Source organism: Phocoena phocoena, chromosome 1 (assembly GCF_963924675.1).
Source record: "Phocoena phocoena chromosome 1, mPhoPho1.1, whole genome shotgun sequence".
In the NCBI taxonomy this organism is placed as follows: domain Eukaryota; kingdom Metazoa; phylum Chordata; class Mammalia; order Artiodactyla; family Phocoenidae; genus Phocoena; species Phocoena phocoena.
Window position 1 is genome coordinate 56,466,882 of NC_089219.1, and position 23,618 is coordinate 56,490,499.

The 23,618-nt window shown below is 37.1% G+C and overlaps 1 protein-coding gene across 1 annotated transcript in view; it reads left to right on the forward strand.

The window, feature by feature from the left end:
* Positions 1–23,618, forward strand: part of LEPR (leptin receptor) — a 76,885-nt gene that overhangs the window by 10,695 nt on the left and 42,572 nt on the right. Inside the window, exons 4-8 of the mRNA XM_065884304.1 lie at positions 12,330–12,538; positions 16,447–16,592; positions 18,409–18,553; positions 22,682–22,972; positions 23,132–23,249. Coding sequence (XP_065740376.1) covers positions 12,330–12,538; positions 16,447–16,592; positions 18,409–18,553; positions 22,682–22,972; positions 23,132–23,249 — 909 coding nt within the window. The remainder of the gene's footprint in view (positions 1–12,329; positions 12,539–16,446; positions 16,593–18,408; positions 18,554–22,681; positions 22,973–23,131; positions 23,250–23,618) is intronic.

Below are 23,618 nucleotides of genomic sequence, written 5' to 3' on the forward strand. Positions count from 1 at the left end.
ATACATGACAGAGAGTGAATGGTTCAATAGGCAAGTTCCAGAAAAAGAGCACAGATGAAGGGTTGGTCTTAAAACGTATTGAGAGAAGAAAGGAAGCACTGTGGTGGATGAGGATATATTTGACGTCTGGGCAGAAAGTTTCCTGCTTTATTAACCAAGACAGATTTTAGCTCAGAGAAAAGAATTCCTTTGCAATGTAGTACATTTTTGTGATGACCTGAATACTTTGGGTGATGATTAAAATCTCACTAGGTGCCTATTCAAGAGAATTTCAAATATTATCAGTGGGCTAGGGTAATGTGCTCAGTTTTAAAGCTCTGTGACTATGTGTAAGGATTTATATTTTATAATTTTTATAATGTATAGGCCATAGTTATGTCTGAGGTCTGCATTGTCTGAAAAAGATATTATATATGAATATGTCAGAACATCACCAAATTGCATAGTAAGTTAGCTACAGCTGCGAATTTGAACTTCAGTCAGCTAAGTAGTCATTGGTCTGTTCATCTAAATGGTAAGACCCAGAAAAATGAGAAAATTATGATAAACGAAATAGATTTTTCAACTTGCTCATATGATGAATTTAGCAGATTCTTTTGACCTGCTTTTATTTGAACTCCAGACGCGCTCATATGATGAATTTAGCAGATTCTTTTGACCTGCTTTTATTTGAACTCAGGTTTCTAAAAAATATTAATACAGGAAAACCTAATTGCATGCAATTTGAGAAGCATTTTCTTTTCTTTTCTTTTTTTCTTGCCACTTTAATTGTTCTCTCCATTGTATGATTTGGTTAGTTTTACCAATTGTCACATACTATTTCCACCTTGAATTCTATTTTTGTGTGCATCTTTGGGCAATATATCTCCAAAAATTTAAATAAGACTCTTCAGATCAGGAGGAAGAGCTGGCCCATATAACAAATGAAACCTCTGTGGAAGAGGAAATCCATAAGGATGGTTACTATAGAAAAGTTTTCATCAAAATCACCTCCCCAAGACATTAGAGAATTCATGAGAGAAGTCTTTCAAATGCTTCCATGTGTAAATAAGTATGTATTTAAAAGGAACTAAAACCTAATGTTTATAAGGGACTTAAAGCCCTATAAATATGTCCCTTAAGGGAAAGCATTGTTCAAGGTCAGATATTAATGTTTGTCCGAGAAACTGAAGGAGAGATACCGTACAAATGTGTTATTTTTGAATTTTCTCTTAGACCTAGGAAGGAAATCCTCTTCTTCCTTTGTGAGGTGCCTATGTGTACATCAGACACTGAGCTCAGTGTAGGGAACAGTGTTAAACAGCTCAGACTCAACCCTTGCCTTCTTGGAGCTGATAGTAAAGACAAAGAACATAATAAAGTTTGAAAATGCTGTGATGTAATAAATATGGGGACTTTGAGAAACATATGCTAGAAGTATCTGCCTAGATTATAAGGGGGCAGAGAAGAATGAGCCAGAGAGAGTGAAGAGCATTTGCAAAGGAACACAGTCACATATAGACATTTGAGGACTTGAAAAGTTCTGTGGTTGGGAAGCTGGGGAATGATGAGAAATCAAGGTGGATGAATAAGCAAGGGTTGTCCAGGGAGTTTGGACTTTTGTAACTGCTAATACCTAGTTTACTTTGTCTCTTCACTGTCACTCTTGTCAGCATTCTTGGTGATTTCAGCATCAATCTGGATGATCTTCAATTTCTTGAAAGCTTTACTTTTACTCTTCTCTTTTTCATCCAACCTAGCTTACGCATTCTCATGGATCTTGTCATTAGCAGATAAGCTTGCTCTTTCTATAATCTCAGTTTCAAGGATCCCACTCTTTGACCATCTCTCCCCCTACCCGTCATGTCAGGCCTAGTCCCTCTGTCACCTCAGCCTCAGGAGTAAATCTCCATGCCCCTTGGCTCTGCTCTCTGGGCCCTTGGTTCTGCCCTCTGATTCGCCTTCCATTTTTTTTTGAAAAGTTACACATCTCTGCAGCTGAGTAGTTTTCTCAGCATGCTTCCGGTTGGCACAATTTTGGGAATCCAGTGGCTTTGTTTCATTTTGTACTCCTTCAGTCTAAGCTAGCAGTGTTTCTGCTACTGTAATTCTCTCACAAGATCACACAGCCTCCTGGGAATCTTACTGGGGTTCACTCCATTAGATAAAAGCCCGCAGGTCTCTTAGAAATAAGCTCTTCTCTTTGCTTAGAAGCCATTTCAAACATCCTTAGCCATCTGGAGAGGCTGGGAATTTTACAACTTTCAAGTCCTAGTTCCTTTGTTTAACAGCCCTTTTGTCAATGAATATCTCTCCTCTTGAAACAGTAAGGAACCAAGAGGCATTTTCAGCACTTGTTTGGAGATCTCCTGAAATAGATCACCAGATCAGTAGGCGCATTCTACACTGTCCACAGAACTGCCGATGTGTTACTTAGCTTTCGACCACTATGTAAGAAAGATTCCCTTTCCTCCAGTTTCCAATATCATGTCCCTCACTTCTTTTTGTGTCCTCGCTGGCAGTGTCCTCAAACTGTAGATTTCTACTAACAGTCTGTTCAAGGTGTTTTAGGTTTTCTCCATCATGCCTCTTCAAATACTTCCGGCCTGTGTCCATCACCTAGCTCCAAAGCCACACCCACATTTTTAGGTATTTGTTATGGCAGCATCCCACTTCCAGGTACCAATATCTTCCTGGGCTATCTATGCCATATGATAAATTACCAAAAATTTAGTGGCTTGAAACAACAGTTATTCATCATTTCACAGTTTCTGTGGGTCAGGAATCTAGGTGCGGCTTAGCTGGGACATCTGCCTTAAGGTCTTTCACAAGGTTGCAATGCAGATGTCAGGTAGGAGTGCAGTTATTTCAAGGTTCAACTTCAGGAGGATCTGTTTCCAATCTCACTCCCTAGGCTTCCAAATTCCTCATGGGCCGCTAGACAGAAAGCCTTAGTTCCTTCCAGGCTGTGACTGGAGGCCTTCTTCAGTTCTTTGTCCTGTGTATTCTCCATAGAGCACCTTACAACATGGCAGCTGGCTTCCCTTAGAGAGAGCCAGAGAGACCCGCTGATGACCTTGTTTTTGATTTTCACTGGGAAAGCAGGAGGTGGAGGGGGCGGGTTCAAGTTTTTGCTTTTCTCACCAAAATCTACCAGCCTGCTCATGTCAGTGCCTATGCAGTTTCCTTGTTTTCTTTAGTTGCTGATGAATTCTCTGGGTTCCAATATAAAATGAACCCTTTCTTCTGTGTTTTGAGTCCCATCTCCTGTTGTCACTCAAGGACTTTGTTCTGGCAATTATCCCCTCTCTCTCCTGCATCATCAAGTTTTCCTCTCAGCCGATACACATGCTGCAGTAACTCCCACTTAAAACATAGATTTCCTTGATCACACATTTCCATCAAGTCATCACCCCATTTCACTACTCCCTTTAAAGAAAACCAAGTTTTGAACTATGTGAATACATATCTTCAGAAGTTAATATAAAAAGTCAGCAAAAGTAACTTCTGGCCATGAGGGAATAATAAGTTCTAGGATTACTCTTCTGTCATAAACAACTAGAAAAGTCGATAAAAGTAGAAAACATCTATTTTCAGATATTGGACAAAGGCAGAACAGAACGTGATTCCTGAGAGGAGGAAACAAAGTAAGTTCTATTTTACTCAGGTTTTCCGGGCTGGAGGCAATTTCCAGGACATGGCACAAGGCTGGGGAACTCAAGCAGAGCCCAGCAATATTGCTGAATTGAGGAGACAGAGAGAAGAGTTCAGAGGGTAAAAGGGGGCTTGATTCATAGGGCAGGGTACCTGAAGCAGGGAGGTACACAGGAGTTAGCACTGGGGTCCCCTTGATTCTTTGGCTGAATACCCATCTGTCTATGATCTTGGGCAAGAAAACTTCTAGGAAGAGAACAACTACCAGGAGCTGTAATCTAAGCAACTCCCAGAGGTCACACAGGGCCAGGAATAATGAAAGTTTCCAACAGGGAGACTTGGAGAGACCTTGTTGAATATCACTGACATTCAGTAGAAACCCCATAATAGCCACACTTTAAAAGTGGGGCCAGATTAGCCCTAGAGTCAAGGCTATTCTATACTCCCCCCAAAAAAGCTTAAAAGAAGCTTAAAAGGTTCACACTTAAGTCACTCAAGTAACTTAGCTGATTGCCAGAACAAAATTCAACATTCTTTAAGGCAAAACAACATAATCCAACACTCAATTGTAATATTCATAATGTCTGGAATCCAGTAAAAAATGGTACATATATGAAGGAAGAGGAAAATATAACCCCAAAAGAAAAAGTAGACAATAGAAGCAGACCCAGAAACGGCAGAGATAATAGAATTAGCAGTTAGTTTTAGCATGCTCCACGTGCTCAAGGATATAAAGGAAAACATGAACATAATGAGGAGAGAAATTGACAATATAAAAAAGAACAACTGAAATTTTTAGAGAAGAAAGATGCATTATGTGTAAACAAAGGTGCTCAATGTTAATTGGGACATTTTAGGCATAGTGTTATTTAATTAAGAAACAGTGTGTGCAGGCCACAGTGCTAGGCTCTGTGAGAAGTACACTTTCCTCTCTTAACCTTTTTTCTTTCCTTCCCCCTCCTTTTTTCCTCCTCCCTCGCTCCCTCCCTTCCTTCCTTCCTTTCTTCCTTCCTATCAAGATGGACTCATGGATTATTATTTTATTTTGTGAGCTATATTTAGTTACTATCATTATTTATTTTATTGCTCACACTGTCCCATATTTGGCAGTGGGTGCTTATGTAAACTGGCCTCTGTGTCCTTTTGATGTGTTAGATCTTTTTTTTTTTTTTTAAATAGGACTCCTTACTTTCTAGCACTACAAGATGTTTCAGGTTGATTTTATACTTTTCCTGCTCTGACACTGGTATCAGCCATTTTTCCAAGGAGCCCTGATTCCTTTCTATTGGAGAATGATGTTTACAAAGTGGTATCGGGGGGCTAGATGCTCACTGTTACTTGGGTGGTATTGTTTCTAGGCCCACTCAGCTACATAGTTATATGTATACATACACACAGTACACACATGATGTGTATATATAATACTCACAAGTCTATATTTTTATATCTCTCTGTATATACACATATTAAAAGCATATTAAAACCCAAAGAATGTTGGATTTTGTTCTGGCAATACTAATGTCTCTTGTTCTAGTTCAAAACCACAGGATCTATCCTAGCCTTTCTTTTCTTTCTTTTTTTTTGTAACTCCTTTTTCTAGCACTGAGAAATCTTGCTTCCTTTTCCAACAATATATTACCTAGTTGCTCAGTCCTAGAATACACACAAAGTAGTTTTGGAATAGCTAAGCCATACCACCATAGAAAACAAATAGGGTAAGTAGAGTGCAATGTTTGTTTAGACTTATTTTGCCTTTGCTAAAATTCTGTGTTCTGAAGTTAATTAGGATATCCCCTCCCCTTCTGCCTCAGGTCGTTGGATTGTTAACTTGATGCACATTTAGGTCTATTTGTTTTCGTTTGCATTCCTTTTTTATTTTCTTTCTTTTTTCTTCCTCCCTCTCATCCTTGTTGATTTTCCATTCGTTTGGTGATATTGTACATCTGATGAGTACTTTGTGTTTTACAGAATGCTTCTTAAATTTGTCTCCTTGATGAAATACATCTAAGTCAACTTCTCACCTGGGCCTAATTCATGAGGTCTGGACTGGATTTGCATTTCTATCAATTTCCAGATGATGCTGATGTTACTGGCTTGGGGACCATACTTTGAGAACCGCTGGTCTATGACACTTATTAAAAACAGATTCCTTGGCTCCAGACCTACTGAATTCTCCATGGAGGGTCCAGGAATCTATTATGATGAGACTAGTCTGGGACACTAACCTGTTCTTTGAAATTACTTGGGATTGGTAAACTAGATTTTGGGGAGTAACATTTGTATAGGTTACCAGTCTGAGATTTAAAATGTGACTTGATTAAATTCTACACAAAGCTAATGCTAAATTTTCCAATTCATGTTTATTGGTTGGCCCACTATGTTTTGCTCTCAGTTTATGTCACAATCAAGAACACTCATTTGGTGTTATTCCTATAATAATTTAGTATAGATCTTTGCTTAGAGAAACATTCATATATTCATAGAAAAATTTGAGGGGAACAAGTAATTTGATCAAAGGTCAGATGATAGAATGTGCTTTCTATAAACCATTTGTGGCTAAAAGATGAAATTTCAGTACTAATTATATATCTAATTTTTGAGTAGAAATATTGCCAAAATTGTGAAATTTGCAAAGAAGCCAAATTTAAAATTTATTTGACCAATTTTTTCACTATTTTCACTTGCAAGTAAAGTTTACTCACATATAGAGAAATTAAATAGTGACACTGAATTTGTGTGTGTTGGCAACGCATAAAATATTTTGCTGCGTAAACATTTTTCAAGAATTTCAGAAATTCTTAAGTTTTGGTTATTTTAAGCCAGTGTATCTCTTTCTTATTTTAAAAATTTGATCACTATTTTAACTTATACTACTTTAAAATTTTGATGGTTTAAAAGTAGCATTATCAAAATTTTAAAGTATCATTTGATGTTCATAAATACTTAAAACTTTTTTTTTTTTTCGGTACGCGGGCCTCTCACTGTTGTGGCCTCTCCCGTTGCGGAGCACAGGCTCCGGACATGCAGGCTCAGCGGCCATGGCTCACGGGCCCAGCCGCTCCACGGCATGTGGGATCTTACCAGACCGGGGCATGAACCCGTGTCCCCTGCATCGGCAGGTGGACTCTCACCCACTGCACCACCAGGGAAGCCCCTGATGTTCATAAATACTTAAAACTTTAAAAAATCTTTTGGAAGGTAATAGAAGTTCTTATGCTGACTTTGGCAAGTAACAAGGCTGGTGTATTACAGGTTTCACACAAACTTGGAAAAACTTCTGCTGTCATAAATATGAGAAATATCTGATGTTTTCCTCAAGGAAAAAATAATTTGAAATAATTCTGTAATTCTCTAATATTCTGATTTATCGAAATATTAACATAATTCAGATTATAATTTTTCTTTAGTTGTGGCCATTAAAGTCTTTATCAATCCCCTAAATAAAATGACGATGGTAAAAGTGAAACTTATCTTGTAATGATAAGACAGCTTGTAATGATAAGACAGCTTGGGTGTGATGAAACAAGCACTGAACATGGAAGTATGAGACTTAAGATGAATTCCAGGTCTACGTTCTCTTTGAGCTCAGTTTTTTACTTGTAAAGTAGGTGTTATTAGTTCTCTCATAAGGGAACTAATAAGGTGGTTTGAAAAATTGAATTAGTGATCCTCAAGGTGTTTTGTGTACATTGCAAATATGTTATGTAATGAAATTTGATGATATATTTAATGTGGTTTCCTTATTTTTGTGTCTTTTGCCCATCAAATACCCACCTGTAGGGAGTACAAAATGTTTTTGGCCTATAGCTGGGATTAAAAATTTTTTTCTTAAAAGTCTAGAGTAAATATTTTAGACTTTGCCCACCATACTGTCTCTATCACAACCTTGTAGTCACAATTAATATGTAAATGAATGAGCACGACTGTGTTTATGGACACTGAAATTTGAATTTCATATAATTTACATGAATCATGGAATATTCTTCCTCTTTTCTTTGTATTGTTTTAAACCATTGGTTAATGTAAGAAGTCCTTCTAAAAACGGGTGTTATTTGGGCTGCAGGTTTCTCACCCCTGTTTAGAGCATTTGAAAACTAGGTTTAGGTTCATTCTTAGACTTTCATGATGGGGTTATCTGTTGGAGTGATTTGGGAAATTACTGAATGGAGTTTTTTTTTAAAAAAACACAAATTATGAAATACTACAATATATGTTGTATATGTACATACTATATAATATATAATCATTGTATATAGTCATTATTATGAATATATATTTGCATATATTTAAATTGTAAAGAAAATGAAAATAGATTGATTAAATAGAACACAACAGTGAAGTGGTAGAGAAACCACAGAGTTAATTTCATTGGTAATCAGCCATATTCTACAAATGTCCACTGTATTTAGAAAAAGATGGCATTGGTGAGACCGTGTAAAGTAAGACGGTGTAATTCTAAGTTTTCTTTTTGTTTTAAAAAAGAAAAATATCACCAGAATTTCCTATCCTTTAAAAAATATTACTGGAGTATATGTGTCTTGTTTTCTGTTCAGTTCTATTTGTGGCTTAAAATTTGGGAGTTCTTCAGTCAAAGCATAATACAAGCTGCAAGCATATTTCTGACATAAATAACCACAATTCATTTAATTTGTTCCATACTCTTCTGATAAAAGCTTTTATTTTAATATTTGAAAAACACATAAAAGCCATGGTGTGATATTTTTAAAAATAACATTTCATTGGATTTGTTTAAAGATTTAGATAAAGTTGAAAGTGCTAAGTCATACCACCTCCAATTCAAAATGGAATTTCATGGGTGTATAGCCCTTTAAAGTTTTTAAAAATACTTTTATGGGGCTTCCCTGGTGGTGCAGTGGTTTAGAGTCCGCCTGCCGATGCGGGGGACGCAGGTTCATGCCCCGGTCTGGGAGGATCCCACGTGCCGCGGAGCGGCTGGGCCCGTGGGCCATGGCCGCTGAGCCTGCGCGTCCGGAGCCTGTGCTCCGCAACGGGTGAGGCCACAACAGTGAGAGGCCCGCGTACTGCAAAAAAAAAAAAAAAACTTTCATGTAATTGTCTTTTATATTCACAAAAACTTAATAAAGACAGATGGTTCAGGCATTTTCTCTGTATTACTGTTTAAGGAGAGCAAGGCTCACAAAGATGAACTTACTTGTCTATGGTGTTATGGTTCATAAACAAACAGAAAAACCTAATTTAGGTCTCAATGTTAATTTAGCGAGCTTCTTACAATAACAGTATCCCTTCCACAGTGCCCAGGATATTGCTTTGCACATCAAAATGTCTTGTAAATGTTCCTGATTGATGTTTTTTTTTTAGGACTAAAGGAATACTAAAGTCTAGCTCAGGAAACTTGAAAAATCTATCATAATTCAAAACACTTAATAATTCGTGGGGTGTGTATGGAAAGGTTAGGGTCCGTTTCTCTCGTGTTTATATCTGAATACTCATGTATAGGCTAGTTAGCACAGTTTCTAAAGCAACACTTTCTCCACGTTGAATTTTTAGTTAGTATATTTATCTCTTACAGCTTTTTCCTCCAAAGGGACTGAGGTCTTTTCTGAAGGCAGTGATCATGCCTAAATATTAATACTCTTTCCCTGTCCCCAGGTTCTTTAAAAAGCGTGCAGTGGCTTGGATACGAGGCAGCAGGTGTTTATGGACAGAATGGGGGTAGCTCAAGCAAGACAGGGAATATGAGGCATGGATACCCCCCGCCCCTGTCATGAACTTCCACCCTAAATTAAGACTTCTCATTTATACCAAGGCTTAGACTCTCCATGGGATGAGGCAGATTAAAAAAACAAACACGAAAAAATCAGAAATAACAACTGTCTGTGTCTTGGTTGCAGGCTGTATTCTCTATGCCTTGAGTTGGGTAACCCTATAAGATAATTACAGTTATTTTTTAAAGTTAACCCATTCATTTGTAGGTTTACGGTGATAGGCAAAGTATTGCTTGAAAACTTTTCCCTAGGGCTTCCCTGGTGGCGCAGTGGTTGAGAGTCCGCCTGCAGATGCAGGGGACACAGGTTCGTGCCCCGGTCCGGGAAGATCCCACATGCCGCAGAGCGGCTGGGCCTGTGAGCCATGGCCGCTGAGCCTGCGCGTCCGGAGCCTGTGCTCCGCAACGGGAGAGGCCACAACAGTGAGAGGCCCGCGTACTGCAAAAAAAAAAAAAAAAAAAAAAAAAAGCTTTTCCCTAGATTTCCTTTTTTCTGTAAACAGCTTTTCTGACATATAAGAATATAAAATAAACTGTACATATTTAGTGTAAACTTATAAGTTTTGATATATGAAACCACTCATAAAGTCTTCACCATAATAAAGAAAATGAATCTATTGTCAATCACAAAATTTCTTCTTGCCCCTTTGTAATCCCACCCTCTACTCCTACCTGTGGTACCCTACCACCAGCTCCACCTCCCATCCCCCACTGTCCCCAGGCAATGACTGATCTGACCCTTTCTGTAACCAAAGGTTTCTTTGCATTTTCTAGAATTTTATATAAATGCATTCCTACAGAACTTTTGTCTTGCTTTCACATGGCATGATTATTTTGAGATTCATTAATGCTGTGTGAATCTACTGGCAGTCCATTCCTTTTCATTGCTGAGTAGCATTCCATTATATGAATATACCACAGTTTGTTTGTCTACTCACCTATTGATTGATAAATGAGTTGTTTACAGGTTTTGGCTCTTACAAAGAAAGCTGCTACAATTCTCTGTACTTGTTTGTGTACACATCTCTGTAAGGATATATGCTTTTACTTCTCCTGGATGAATGCCTGGGAATGGAATATGTAAATTATATAGTAGGTGTATGTTTAACAACTTAAGAAATTGCAAAACTGTTTTCCAAAGTTGTATCATTTTACATTCCTACCAGCAGTGTATTAGAGTTCCAGTTCCTGCATACCTCTTCAATATGTGATATGATGAATCTTTTCAATTTTGACCATTCTAATATGTGGATAGTAGTATTTCATTGGGGTTTTAATTTGCATTTCCTGAATAACTAGTGATTTGGGGCTTCTTTTCACATGTTTCTTTTCATTCTATGTATTCTGTGGAGAAGTGACTATTGACATTTTGGCCTATTTTTAATTGGATTTTTTAATATTATTATTGAGTTATGAAAGTTCTTTATATCTTCTGGATTCAAGTCTTTTATTAGAGAGATGACTGGCAAATGTATTCTCTCAGTCTATGACTTGTCTTTTGTTATTTTTTATCTTTCACAGTGTCTTTTGAAGAACAGAAGTTTTCAATCTTGATAGAAGTCCAATTATCAATTTGTTCTTTTTCTTTTTTAACATCTTTATTGGAGTATAATTGCTTTACAGTGGTGTGTTAGTTTCTACTTTATAACAATATCAATTTGTTCTTTTATGGATCATGCTTTTGTGTTTCATCTAAGAAATTTTTATCTAAACCAAGGCCACAAAAATTTTTTCCCATATTTTCTTCTAAAAGATTCATAGCTTTAGACTTGACATTTGGATTGATGATCGTTTTGAATTAATTTTTAGATCTGATGGGGGGTATGGATTAAAGTTGCTTTTTGGGGTGGGGAGCATGTAGATATCCCACTGTTCCAGCACAATTTATTGAAAAGATTACTTTTTCTCCACAGAACTGCTTGTACCTTGGTAGAAAATTGATTGTACATATAGGTGCTGGTCTCTCTTCTGTTCCATTAATCTATTTTCCTATCTTTACACTCATACTCCAATGGCTGATTATTGTAGCTTATTAGCTGTAACTTCTTGTTTTATTACTTTAGTGGTGGCTTTAGGATTTAGAATATAGTAGGTCTTTGACTTATTATAGTCGAACTGATATTATACCTCTAGCTGCTATGACACCACTTTGTGTATAGTAGAAGAACATTACAACTGTGTACTTACAGATCTCCCCCTTCCCCAAGTTTGGTACTAATGTCATACATTTTACTTCTACCTATGTTATAAACCCAACACTACATGGTTATTATTTTTGCTTTAATCAGTCAATAAATATATACCCTTTTAGTTAAATTTCATTTCTTTATGTGGAACCAGACTTCTATCTACTAACATTTTCTTTTTGCCTGAAGGACTTCCTTTAGCATTTTTTATAATGCAGGTCTGATGATAATGAGTTATTTCCATTTTGGCATGTCTGAAAAAGCCTTTATTGCATGTTTATTTTGAAAGATATTTTTACTGCATATAGGATTTAGGATCACAATTTTTCTTTCCTTTCAGTACTTCACTGTCTTCTTGTTTATTTTTTTTGCGGTACGCGGGCCTCTCGCTGTTGTGGCCTCTCCCGCTGCGGAGCACAGGCTCTGGATGTGCAGGCCCAGAGGCCATGGCTCACGGGCCCAGCCGCTCTGCGGGATGTGGGATCCTCCCGGACTGGGGCACAAATCCGTGTCCCCTGCATCGGCAGGCGGACTCTCAACCACTGCGCCACCAGCGAAGCCCATTGTTTATATTATTTCTGATAGCTAACCTGCTTTAACCCTTGTCTTTGTATCCTTGTTATAATGTATCTTTTTTCCCCAGATGCTCTTTAAGCTGAGTGTGCAGAATAGCTGCCCTCAATTTGGATATTGTGTCCTACATTTTAAATATATCCAGTGCTTTCACATCTGTGTTAATATTTAGCTCTTCTTTTTCCATATAGGCTTGAAGTATTAGAAGAGTCACCTCTGCTCCCCCAGAAAAGCAGTTTTCAGATTGTTCAGTGCAACTGCAGTGTTCATGAATGTTGTGAATGTCATGTGCCCGTGCCAACAGTCAAAATCAATTACACCCTTCTTATGTATTTGAAAATCACATCTGGTGGAGTAATTTTTCACTCACCTCCAATGTCAGTTCAGCCCATTAATGTTGGTAAGTTGTGCATAAAAAAGATAATAGATATCAACATCAGTCATACAAACAGGTTGAAGATTGCTTACAAAATTTTTCACTAGCTTATCTTGCTTTGCCCAACACTCTAAAGATGGTAAGTGTAGTTCTAGGGAGTATTAAAAGCAGCTTCTGGAATGATTTAACAGCAGTATAGATATCTCTGCAATTATAACTTAAATTCTTTTTGAAAACAGTTTGATTTCTTTAAATCCTGGATCCGTCTAATGAATATTTATTGCTTGGTTATTACTTTTTCACATCTCGGATAACTATTTCTGAAAATAATTGAAAGCTTGTTTTTACCTGAATTTATGCCTTCAGTAAGCATTTCTTAGAGGCTCATGGGTGTCAGCCACTGGCCTAGGAGCTGGGGAAACAATGGTGAATACCTCACAGAACAGGGGCAGACAGTAGTGGGCAGAGAGAAACAGTAAAAACATAAACAAATAATTTGCTGTACAAATCTGACCTTAAGAAAAACTCAAATAATAGGCAAAGGCCCATATTTTCAGTGCAAAGATTCCCCAAATTTATTTGATCAACTGGAATGTATAATTACATATATTCAGTGTATTGAGTTATTCAGTGTGAATAATATAGGCGAATGTTAACAAACTATTAACTCAGTTTTGTATGTGTATATTAAATTATATATTACATATGGTACATAATTTTACGGTGCTACTATTTTACATTTACATTTCCTAAAACGATTGTATACAAACGCTTTATATGCATCTCTGCATCATTGTTTTTGACATCACTAGAGCCACTTTTCCAAGTATCTGACACACTTTCCCACACCGCTTTACCTTCACTTCTGTCTAAGTTACTGAGGAAATAGCACTTTTTGAATCTGCATATGACATCATATTTAACATTAGGACTTTAAAATAACTTGTCCTCTAGGGATATATTTGTGATCTCCACAATGTAATTACAATGATATCCAAGGAATTCAGTCATGACGTTATACCACAGGGAAAAATACAAAATCTATAAAGTATCATCATTTTCTGTTTTTAAAACCAGTTCTCTCTGGTGATTTTTAGAAATATTTAGAGCCAGCATTGAATTAAATTGTTTTTAAAAGTAAAGTAGTTAAGAGAAGTTGCTGCGATAGACTTTATAAGAACCTTAAAAATGATTTTGTCTTATTTCGGATAATTTTGGGGAAAAAATCTTGCCTCGTATTGGGATATATGTGATAATATTTTTAAAAGTGCTATGAAAGAAATAAGAGAAGTTGTGTGATGGAGAATGTCAGGTGTAGGGGCTATTATTTCAGTTATAGATGTCCTCTTTTAGAAGATAGCATTTAAGCTGAAAGAAAAGAGATAGCCATGCGAAAACAAAAGGTGCTCCAAGCAGGAAGAATAGCACTCATAAAATTCCTGGGATGGAATGAGCTTGGAAGTTGGAAGAACCAAATACAAGACTCTTTTGCATGGAATGAATGAAGTAGGAGAATATTTAGAGATACGGTTAGAGAGTCATCTGGGTCCAGGTCATACCATAAACCAGGGTTACAACTTTTGGATTTTATTCTAATTGCAATGGAGGCATTTGAACCAGGAGAGTGATATGATCAAGGGTGTGTGTGTGCATGTGTGCGTGTGTACGCATGCCTATGTTTAAAATTTATGCTGCATGTGAAGAAGGAAATTGATGAGGAAGGAAGGAAGGATAGTTGCAAGAGTAGAAGCAGAGGAATCAGATAGGAAGCTGTTGGAATTGTCCCATTGGCTTAGGGTTGTTGCAGTGGAGAAGTAAAGAAATGATCAGGCTTGGGATCTATTTAGGAGATGGTGCTGACTGAACGTTCTAGTGGATTGGGTATGGAGTGTGAAGGACAGAGAGGAATCAAGGATAATAGTTAGGCTTGGACCTGGGTGGTACCAGAATAGTGGTACCAGATGCTGAGATGGGGATATTAGAGACGATTAGGTGTGTGGCATACTATGTTTGAGATGCTTATTAGAAACCGAAGAGATGTTGAGTATGTAGTTGGATATATGAGCCTGGAGTTCAGGGGAGATATATATTTGGGAGTCTGTAGCATACAGATGTTTATGGGATTGTATGAGATCACATATTTAGAGTTCAGTGAGAGAAAGACTGAGGGATGATGAGAGAGAAAAGAGGAGTAAAGGAGTGTGGTGGCCTGGAAGCCAAGTGAAAAAAGTATTTCAGCTACTCACGGAACAAGCAGTAGGAATACTGCTGAGAGATGGAGTAAAATGAATCAGACAGTTGACATTGGATTTGGCAAAGTGTAGTGACCTTGGTAAGAGTAGTTTCAGTGGACTAGTGAGAAGAAAGACCTGATCAGAATAGGTTGCTCAGGAAAATGGGATGCAAAGTGGAGAAAGTGAGTATGCCAGCTCTTTGGAGGAATTTTCCTCTGAAAGAAGCAGGTAGATGAGGTCTGGGACTGAGCACATAGGGGGTCCAGGGAAAGATTTATTTTTAGATTTCTAATATGAAGACATATATGTATGCAAATAGGAAATGTAAAATAGTTTATAATTTTATGATTTCACTTCTGTTTGGTGTCTTTGTTTTCTGTCTTATTGGTCACGATAACTCAGTGAATTTCACCTGTTGTTTCTGGACTTTACGGCTTAGATATACCTGCTTTAAAGTAACTAAAATTTGTAATATGTCACAGAAAGTAAAAACTTCATTAATTTTGACTCAAGGAAAGAAAAATACTATGACTAAATTCATGAAAATATGGAATGTGTAAAGAATGTGCCATTTTATTTCTTGAAAATAAAAGTCAGTAAATAGTTCAATGTAATGGTGATTTCTGTGTTCATGAATAATTCCTGTTAATCACAAAAATCTTGAAAACATAGAGATGCACAAAGAAGGAAAATTATTTTGTTCATTTATTATCTACTATTTTGGCATTTATTTCTAATTTAATATGTATTTACAAATATCCTTTAATTTATAAATTTTAATAAATCAGGAATCCAAGTACAGATGTTGTTTAATAAACTTTTAAAACTAACAGTATTAAACATTTTCAATATTATTCTCTAATATGATTTTTAAAGGCTGTATAGATTTCCCTTAAAGGGATGAATCATGATTTATTCAATCAATCCTTTATCGTAAGATGTTTGCGTTGTTTCTACAAATGATTTAAAGGTTATATTCTATGTTTAAAGCCACACACACACAAATCTCCATGTATGAATATACACAAATGCATAGGCGTACATAAAAACACATATACACATGAACTCAGAAATTATAAACTGAGTTAAATACCCCATTAGGATAAGAAACTCCATCCCCATTTCTGGTGACAAGCCAGGTCCTGCTAATGCTGTGTTTACTGCGTGTAAACTGTGCATGGTTTGGGCTATTTGAATGGGTATATCTGGATTTGTTGTATTTTAAAAGTAATAAATATACTGAATTTGCATGCATATTTACATGAATTTGCATGAATATATGCATTGATTTTTGCATGCAAAAGTTATATGCATTTTCCAAATAGTGCTCTGTAATATACTTTTTCCACTTGTCATTTGCTAAAACAGTGGGTTTTGTCAGGGGAGGATTCAAATAAGCATAGCAAAAGCTAGGTTAAATAAAGTAAGGCAGGCTTTTTTACAGCAGGAATTCACATTTATCAAAATAACATCATTTACTGGTTTATAGTTTTTACCATGTAGGGAAAAGGAAATGAAGATACATGGATTGCTATAGTAAGGTACAGGAGTAGAACCAATATTTTGGTTCTGTAAGTAGCCTTTGAATAAAGACATTTTAGTTGACAGAATAGGATATGCTAAAAACTCATTTTGACTTCACTTTATGATTATCATGAAAATGACATGACTTAAAAGTGTTGTTTTTTTTTTCTTAAGTGAAGCCTGATCCACCATTAGGTTTGTGTATGAAAATCACAGATACTGGTAATTTAAAGATTTCTTGGTCCAACCCAACATTGGTACCATTTCAACTTCAATATCAAGTGAAATATTCAGAGAATTCTACAAAAAATATGAGAAAAGTAAGTATATTTTAGTAAATAATATGAAAAGTTGAGAAGCAATTAAGGAAAGGTGAGACCCCCCCTCCCAATCCCATACAGAACACCTCTGCATACCAAATGTGCATACTGCTTCTGGAGCAGAATCAGTCATAATTTAATGTCATACCACTGGCTTTCATTCAAGAGCAGCATAAGAAATGAGCATATATACAGCATTTCTGCATCTTCCATAAAATGATTTTAGAAAAATTGTTTGATGTTACTCAATATGTCTTACATGTAGATCCATGTTGTATTCTGAGGAGCATGACAAATTCCTCCCAGAATTTACTGCGAGGAAAAGTTTCTTTTCCAAAAGTTTATGTATATTAAATTAATTCTCTGTCTCTCTCTCTCTCTCTCTCTCTCTCTTCTTCTCACCCTTCCTCTCACTCTCCTTCTCCCTCTCCCTCTCATTAACACCACACACACACACACACACACACACACACGCACAACTAATGGCTACAAGAAGTTCAGATACAGAATTATTGAATTCATAACTATAATATTTTCACGTAAAGACCTTCTCTGGTTTCTGATTTTACATGTCATCCTTATTTTTTCTTATTGCTCAATGTATTTCTTTACATGCAGTACAAACATGTATAGTGTGTCAAATCCTTTTTTCATTCTTTCAGTAAGTATTGAGAGCCTACTAGGTGCCAAGAACTCAGGATCCATTGTGTAGTAGAACAGGATGAGGGGAGCTTGGGAATGCTAGCGGGAGAGGGTGGGTTGAAATATTAAATGGAGGTAGGGGAAGCTCTCCTTGAGAAGGTGATATTTGAGCAGGGATTTGAAGGAAGTGGTGATGTAGATATCTGGGAGAATTGGGGTCTAAATAGGGAAAATAGCAATTCAGAGGCCCTAAGCTGGATGAGAAGCTGGAGGCCAGGGTGGTGAGTGAGGGCAGTAGTATTAGTGGATGGTCAAAGAGGGGGAGGGGAGGAGGAGGTCATAAAGAGCCTTGTGGGCCATGCAAAGACTTCGGCACTGTAATTTGTGAAACTAATTGTTATCTAATTTAGAGGTAAAAACCTGTCTTTTTAGATCTGGGCTAATTTTTTAAGACTTTATATTCATAAAGAACAGAATGAGAATCCAGTGTCATGTATGGAAAAAGCAGTTGAGGCTTCTCTGGGCTTTAGCTTTCTTATCTGTAAAATGGAGACAATAGGATTTTAACTACAGGTGATCTGAAATTGTTTAATGCATTTCTGATGCTTTTCGCCATTTTTAGTCTGCAGTGCTCCACAGTCTTAATGAGCCAGGGAGTTCAATATCTTTGGAGTACATCATTGGTTGTTTCATGCAGTTAGGTCTCTTAGATATTTTGATTCACTATAGCTGATCATCAGCCTTGGGTCCTTAAAACTATTCATGCCCTCCTTCTGTGACACTTTGCTCTAGGAATGCTTATAGTTCTCTGTCCACCCCTGTGCATCATCTTCTACCTTGTGTGTTACAGATGTCAGCAGAGGCTTGAAGCTTCCCACTGACTTTAGCTGTATCTCTCAAATTCTGAGAGGTCAACATTCATTATCATTCAGTTAAATGCTGATTATCATTGTGATTTTTGCCTTGGACTTACAGGCTATTTAAAATGTTATTGACTATTGTCAGTCAAACATTTGTTATTGGGTTATTGATTTCTTTTAAATTCCACTGTGGCCAGCTAACTACTCTGTAAGATTTTAATTCTTTGAGATTAGTCGAGACCTGCTTGTGATCAGTTTTGGTAAAGGTTTCACACCGACCTGATGCTCTGCTGTTTTCACATAATATTTAACAGGCTGATGAGATTGTCTCAGCTACATCTCTGCTAGTAGACAGTGTGCTTCCTGGGTCTTCGTATGAGGTTCAGGTGAGGAGCAAGAGACTGGATGGCCCAGGAATCTGGAGTGACTGGAGCACCCCCCTTACCTTTACCACACAAGGTAGGTTTTATAAGAGTCACTTCTACTGACAGGGGAATATGGTTCTTGAATTTGCCTTTGGCATATTATATGCATCTTAAATTTTGTGGCAGTAAACCTAAAGGAGGAACACCATATTAACTTTTTTTTTTTTTGTGGTACGCGGGCCTCTCACTGTTGTGGCCTCTCCCGTTGCGGAGCACAGGCTCCGGACGCGCAGGCTCAGCGGCCATGGCTCACGGGCCCAGCCGCTCCGTGGCATGTAGGATCTTCCCGGACTGGGGCATAAACCCATGTCCCCTGCATCGGCAGGCGGACTCTCACCACTGTGCCACCAAGAAAGCCCCAGTTTTCATATTTTTAAAGGTATCTTTAACATCAGAAAAACTGCAGTTTATTCACAGCTTCCTCGTGGAGTTGAGGTGCAGTATTTTACATAGAGGTCCAGGAGTCTAATGGTGCTAGCCCTGGCACAAACCAGGTTGTGACTATAGGAAGGCAGTTCATGGTCCTTTGACTAGTTGTCTGATCTGTCAAATGTGCAAAAATTATTCCTACTCAAACTCACTCAGGTTGATTATGGATATATGGAGATAGCAAGTACCATGTAAAACACTCAGCAGATATTCAACACATTTAACTTGTGCAATATCCAACAATATTACCATTAACAGCTAGCCTTTTACTTATTCAACACAGGTGTGTCCCTCTAGTGACTGTAGACATCCCATACAGAAAAACCTGAAAATGAGTGAGGAATAAATCCAGACAGTGAGCAAACGGCTGCTCCAAAGGGCAGAATTTGTTGATTTAGCAATGAGTGTAAAGTTAAGCTTACTAATTTAACAAACTTGGATAGCTCCTATGCCACTAAGTGGTACTATGCGATTATTAAGGGAAAGACAGAAACTTGCCAAATAGAAAGTAGACTAGGACACCAAGAGTGGGGAGAAAATCTTATACATTTTAGTATCTCCCAAGCACATTTCTCTATCACAGTATTGTCTACTGTAATGATGTAATGCGTATTAAATCACAAATAAAAGGTAGAAGTAGATAGATAATTCCTTATTGATTAATAATAATAATATTGACAATTATAGGGTGCCTCCTGTGTTTAGGCACTGTTCTAAGTGCTTTGCACGTACTATCATTTTATCCTTTCAACAGCCCTGTGAGATAGGTACTGTTATTCCTGTTTCATAGACAAATTGAGAGTTAGATAGGGTTAAATAACTTGTAAAAGTTAATGCAGTTAGAAAGTAGCCTAATTCCAAAGTTCATGTTTGTAACCACTAGTAAAACAATTAAGTGCATAAATGTATAATTATGCAAGATTTCTGGTGGCACTAAAAATTGATTCTTAGGGCGCAGTGGTTGAGAGTCCGCCTGCCGATGCAGGGGACACGGGTTCGTGCCCCAGTCCGGGAGGATCCCACATGCCGCGGAGCGGCTGGGCCCGTGAGCCATGGCCGCAGGGCCTGTGCGTCCGGAGCCTGTGCTCCGCAGCGGGAGAGGCCACAACAGTGTGAGGCCCGCGTACCGCAAAAAATAATAAATAAAAAATAAAATTGATTCTTAAAGCTAGTAAGCAGTAAGCTTAATTACATAGAGCATTTCAGTGGAACACCTCATTTCCTTCATGATTCCTGGTAAATGAGGTTTTAGTGCTGCTTAGGTTTTTTAGGTTTAGGTTTGCTGAGTTACGTTGGCTGCAATGTCTGCACTTCACAGTGCTGACCACACTTGAGGTTTATTCCCTGAAAGGTGTGCAACAGCAAAGTATGTCTCCAAACTCGGGGACTTCCTGTTCTTGTGTAAAGGGATTTGAATCCTTCTCCCTTAAGTCTAGTTACCTAATATTATTAGATTCACCTCCATTGTTCACTAATAGGTGCTGTAACGGCATCCACCAAACAGAAACATTCTGTAAGATTGAGGTGTTAATTTGTTTAGAATGAGTTAGCACACCCACCTTATCATTTTCAAACAGTTTGGGTTTGTTTTTTAAAAAAAAAATAGAGGTTACTTGATGTATTACTGCAGACAGAATGCTAATTCTCAGTACCTTTGTAACTACTACTTTTTATTCATTAATATATTAAAAGTGAACCTACCAAGTTCACAGTTAATGAAGCACTGACTATTCCTAGTCAAGGAATTCTTACGGATTCTTTTATTTATTTTTAAATGGGGTATGAATCCCTTTATTTTCTAATTTTGTAGGTCTTATGTCTTTTTTAAAAAAAATTAGTTTGTTTTTTTGGCCACCCGCCATGTGGGACCTTAGTTCCCCAACCAGGGATGGAATCCACGCCCCCTGCATTGGAAGTGTGGCGTCTTAACCACTGGACCGCCAGGGAAGTCGCATCTTATGGATTCTTTTAAAGTGAATTGGATAGGTTCTTTCTCTATAGCTGTTGGGAGATCTTGGGCTTTTAGAGGAAAACTCAGGACCTTCCCAGAACTTACAAAGTACAAGAATATTGCAATTTACATACTAAAAACAACTTTAGAATTGCTGAATTCTTGTAGTACCTTTATTAGCTGCATTCTTGTTGCTGTGAAAGAAGAGGAGAAACAGATATTAGATAATTTGTACACTTCCTGTGCAGCTCTTATACCAGGTTAAAGAAAATATTTTGTCCTTAAAGAAAGATAGGGGGCTTCCCTGGTGGCGCAGTGGTTGAGGGTCCGCCTGCCGATGCAGGGGACACGGGTTCGTGCCCCATGCCGGGAGGATCCCACATGCCGCGGAGCGGCTGGGCCCGTGAGCCATGGCCGCTGAGCCTGCGCTCCGCAACGGGAGAGGCCACAACAGTGAGAGGCCCGCGCAGAGCAAAAAAAAAAAAAAGAAAGATAGGTAATCTTCTCCAAGAATTAAAAAAAAAAGCTATTTTCTAGAGCTATGATAACACATTTTAAAATAACTTATCTAAAATGTTTTGATCCATGATTTATGTTCTTTTGAGTAATTCACTAATATTTATCAATAGAATTTCCTTTTTTAATAAAATTTATTAATGTAGATCCTGTAAAGGTATTGATACTTGGTCATGAGAAGAAAATCATTATTGTTTCCTTATTTTACAATAAAGAAATAAATTTTTTCCTGTTTATGCTTGACTGTAGACATACAAGATGCAAATATCTTATATGGATTATAAATATAAAGGCATTGGAGTTTAGCATGCTATTACTGAAAAGAGAAAAATAATAAAAACTAGTCAAGGTTTTTTTGGACTTGTTTTGAGGGTAATCCAAATATGTATGAAAACAGATATTCATATTCTATCAGCAGAAAATAGCTTACCTTAAATTGTACAACTGAAATACCCTGTTTTTGTAATACACTATGGCAGAAATAATTCCGTCCTATGTAAACATTCATTTATTTTTATTGTTTCTAATAAAACATAGAGACAAACTATGTTTCCAACAATAGGAGACTGAAAGAGTAGTATGGAATAGTGTATAGGCATTAAAAATGATATTTTAGAAAAATACTGATTCCCCTTGTCCTCAACCACAGGGTACTGGCACTAAATAACTTAAAATGATACTACAGAACAGTATTTACAGTTTTGCCTGCTTTGTTTACTGGTGCATCATTGATTTTACATTTCCTAACAAGTTTTCTTATTTAAAGCTTATTTCTCTACCTGCTTACTTGAAATTTTCATGTATCCAAACTAGACAGTGGCTATCACCATTTATTTTTCAGGATTTTGTTTTGTAGGGATTTGACTTAAGAACTTGCGCTAAGGTTCACTGATTCTGAAAGCAGAGTCTGATGGAAGACATACCATTGTGGAATTAGACTACATTTCATTTTCATTAATTTCCTGCCTATCAGTTAGCAAGTGACAATTACTGTCTAAAACATATTTTATAATGCATAAGTCTCTGTGTTTAGAAAATACTGAGGACATTTATGGAGGCTCAAGTCACTTGGGAATGGGAATGCTTGGGACACTTACTAACTGTACACGAACAGGCAGCTACAGTTCTGCAGTCTCTCAGTGCACTCATTTTATTTTGGGCAGTATAATCCTGAATGCCTTGTGAATCTTTTTTACATGGTATCAATTGCTTACGTGATGTTTTCTGTCTTCATCTAACATCCTACCTATTTTTTCCCCATTACAGATGTCATATACTTTCCACCTAAAATTCTGACAACCGTTGGGTCTAACGTTTCTTTTCACTGCATCTATAAAAATGAAAACAAGATAGTTTCCTCAAAAAAGATTGTTTGGTGGATGAATTTAGCTGAGAAAATTCCCCAAAGCCAGTATGATGTTGTGGGTGACCATGTTAGCAAAGTTACTTTTCCTAATTTGAATGCAACCAAACCCCGAGGAAAGTTCACCTATGACGCAGTGTACTGCTGCAATGAGCATGAGTGCCACCATCGCTATGCTGAGTTATATGTGATTGGTAAGAATTCCGGGATTTTCTTCATTTTATTCCATGAGATACATTTTTATTATGGACTCTATCTTAGAGTCCCATTGAAGATGTTAAGGAAATTTTATTTTCATTAAAAATGTTTTGGTGCTTTTGCTTTATAGTAATATTTTAATGTGTTTTAAATAGATGTCAATATCAATATATCATGTGAAACTGATGGGTACTTAACTAAAATGACTTGCAGATGGTCACCCAGTGCAATCCAATCACTTGTGGGAAGCACTTTGCAGTTGAGGTATCAGAGGTATGTATATTTTTGCTGTTTTATTTTTCTGTGGATATGGTGAGATAAACATCTCCTGTAGAATATCACCATAGCAGTAGTCTTGTAGATTTATTCCCAAAAGAGGAAGGTAGAATATTCTTAATTAGGAAATTTTTAGAGGGTTAAATAAATTGGTGATTCTTGAAAAAATTCACACACAAAAAGATTGTAATTTGTTTTTGCTTCAGATTATTTTTTTCTGATGATCAGTTAATTCTCCACAGTTGCATTTTAGTTAGTAAATGAAATCCAAAAAATTAATGTCTATACATTTTAATTTGACTTGGAGAATTAGCTAGAGGAGAATATCAAGGATTATAGAAGCCTCATATCATTTGCTGAAGATTA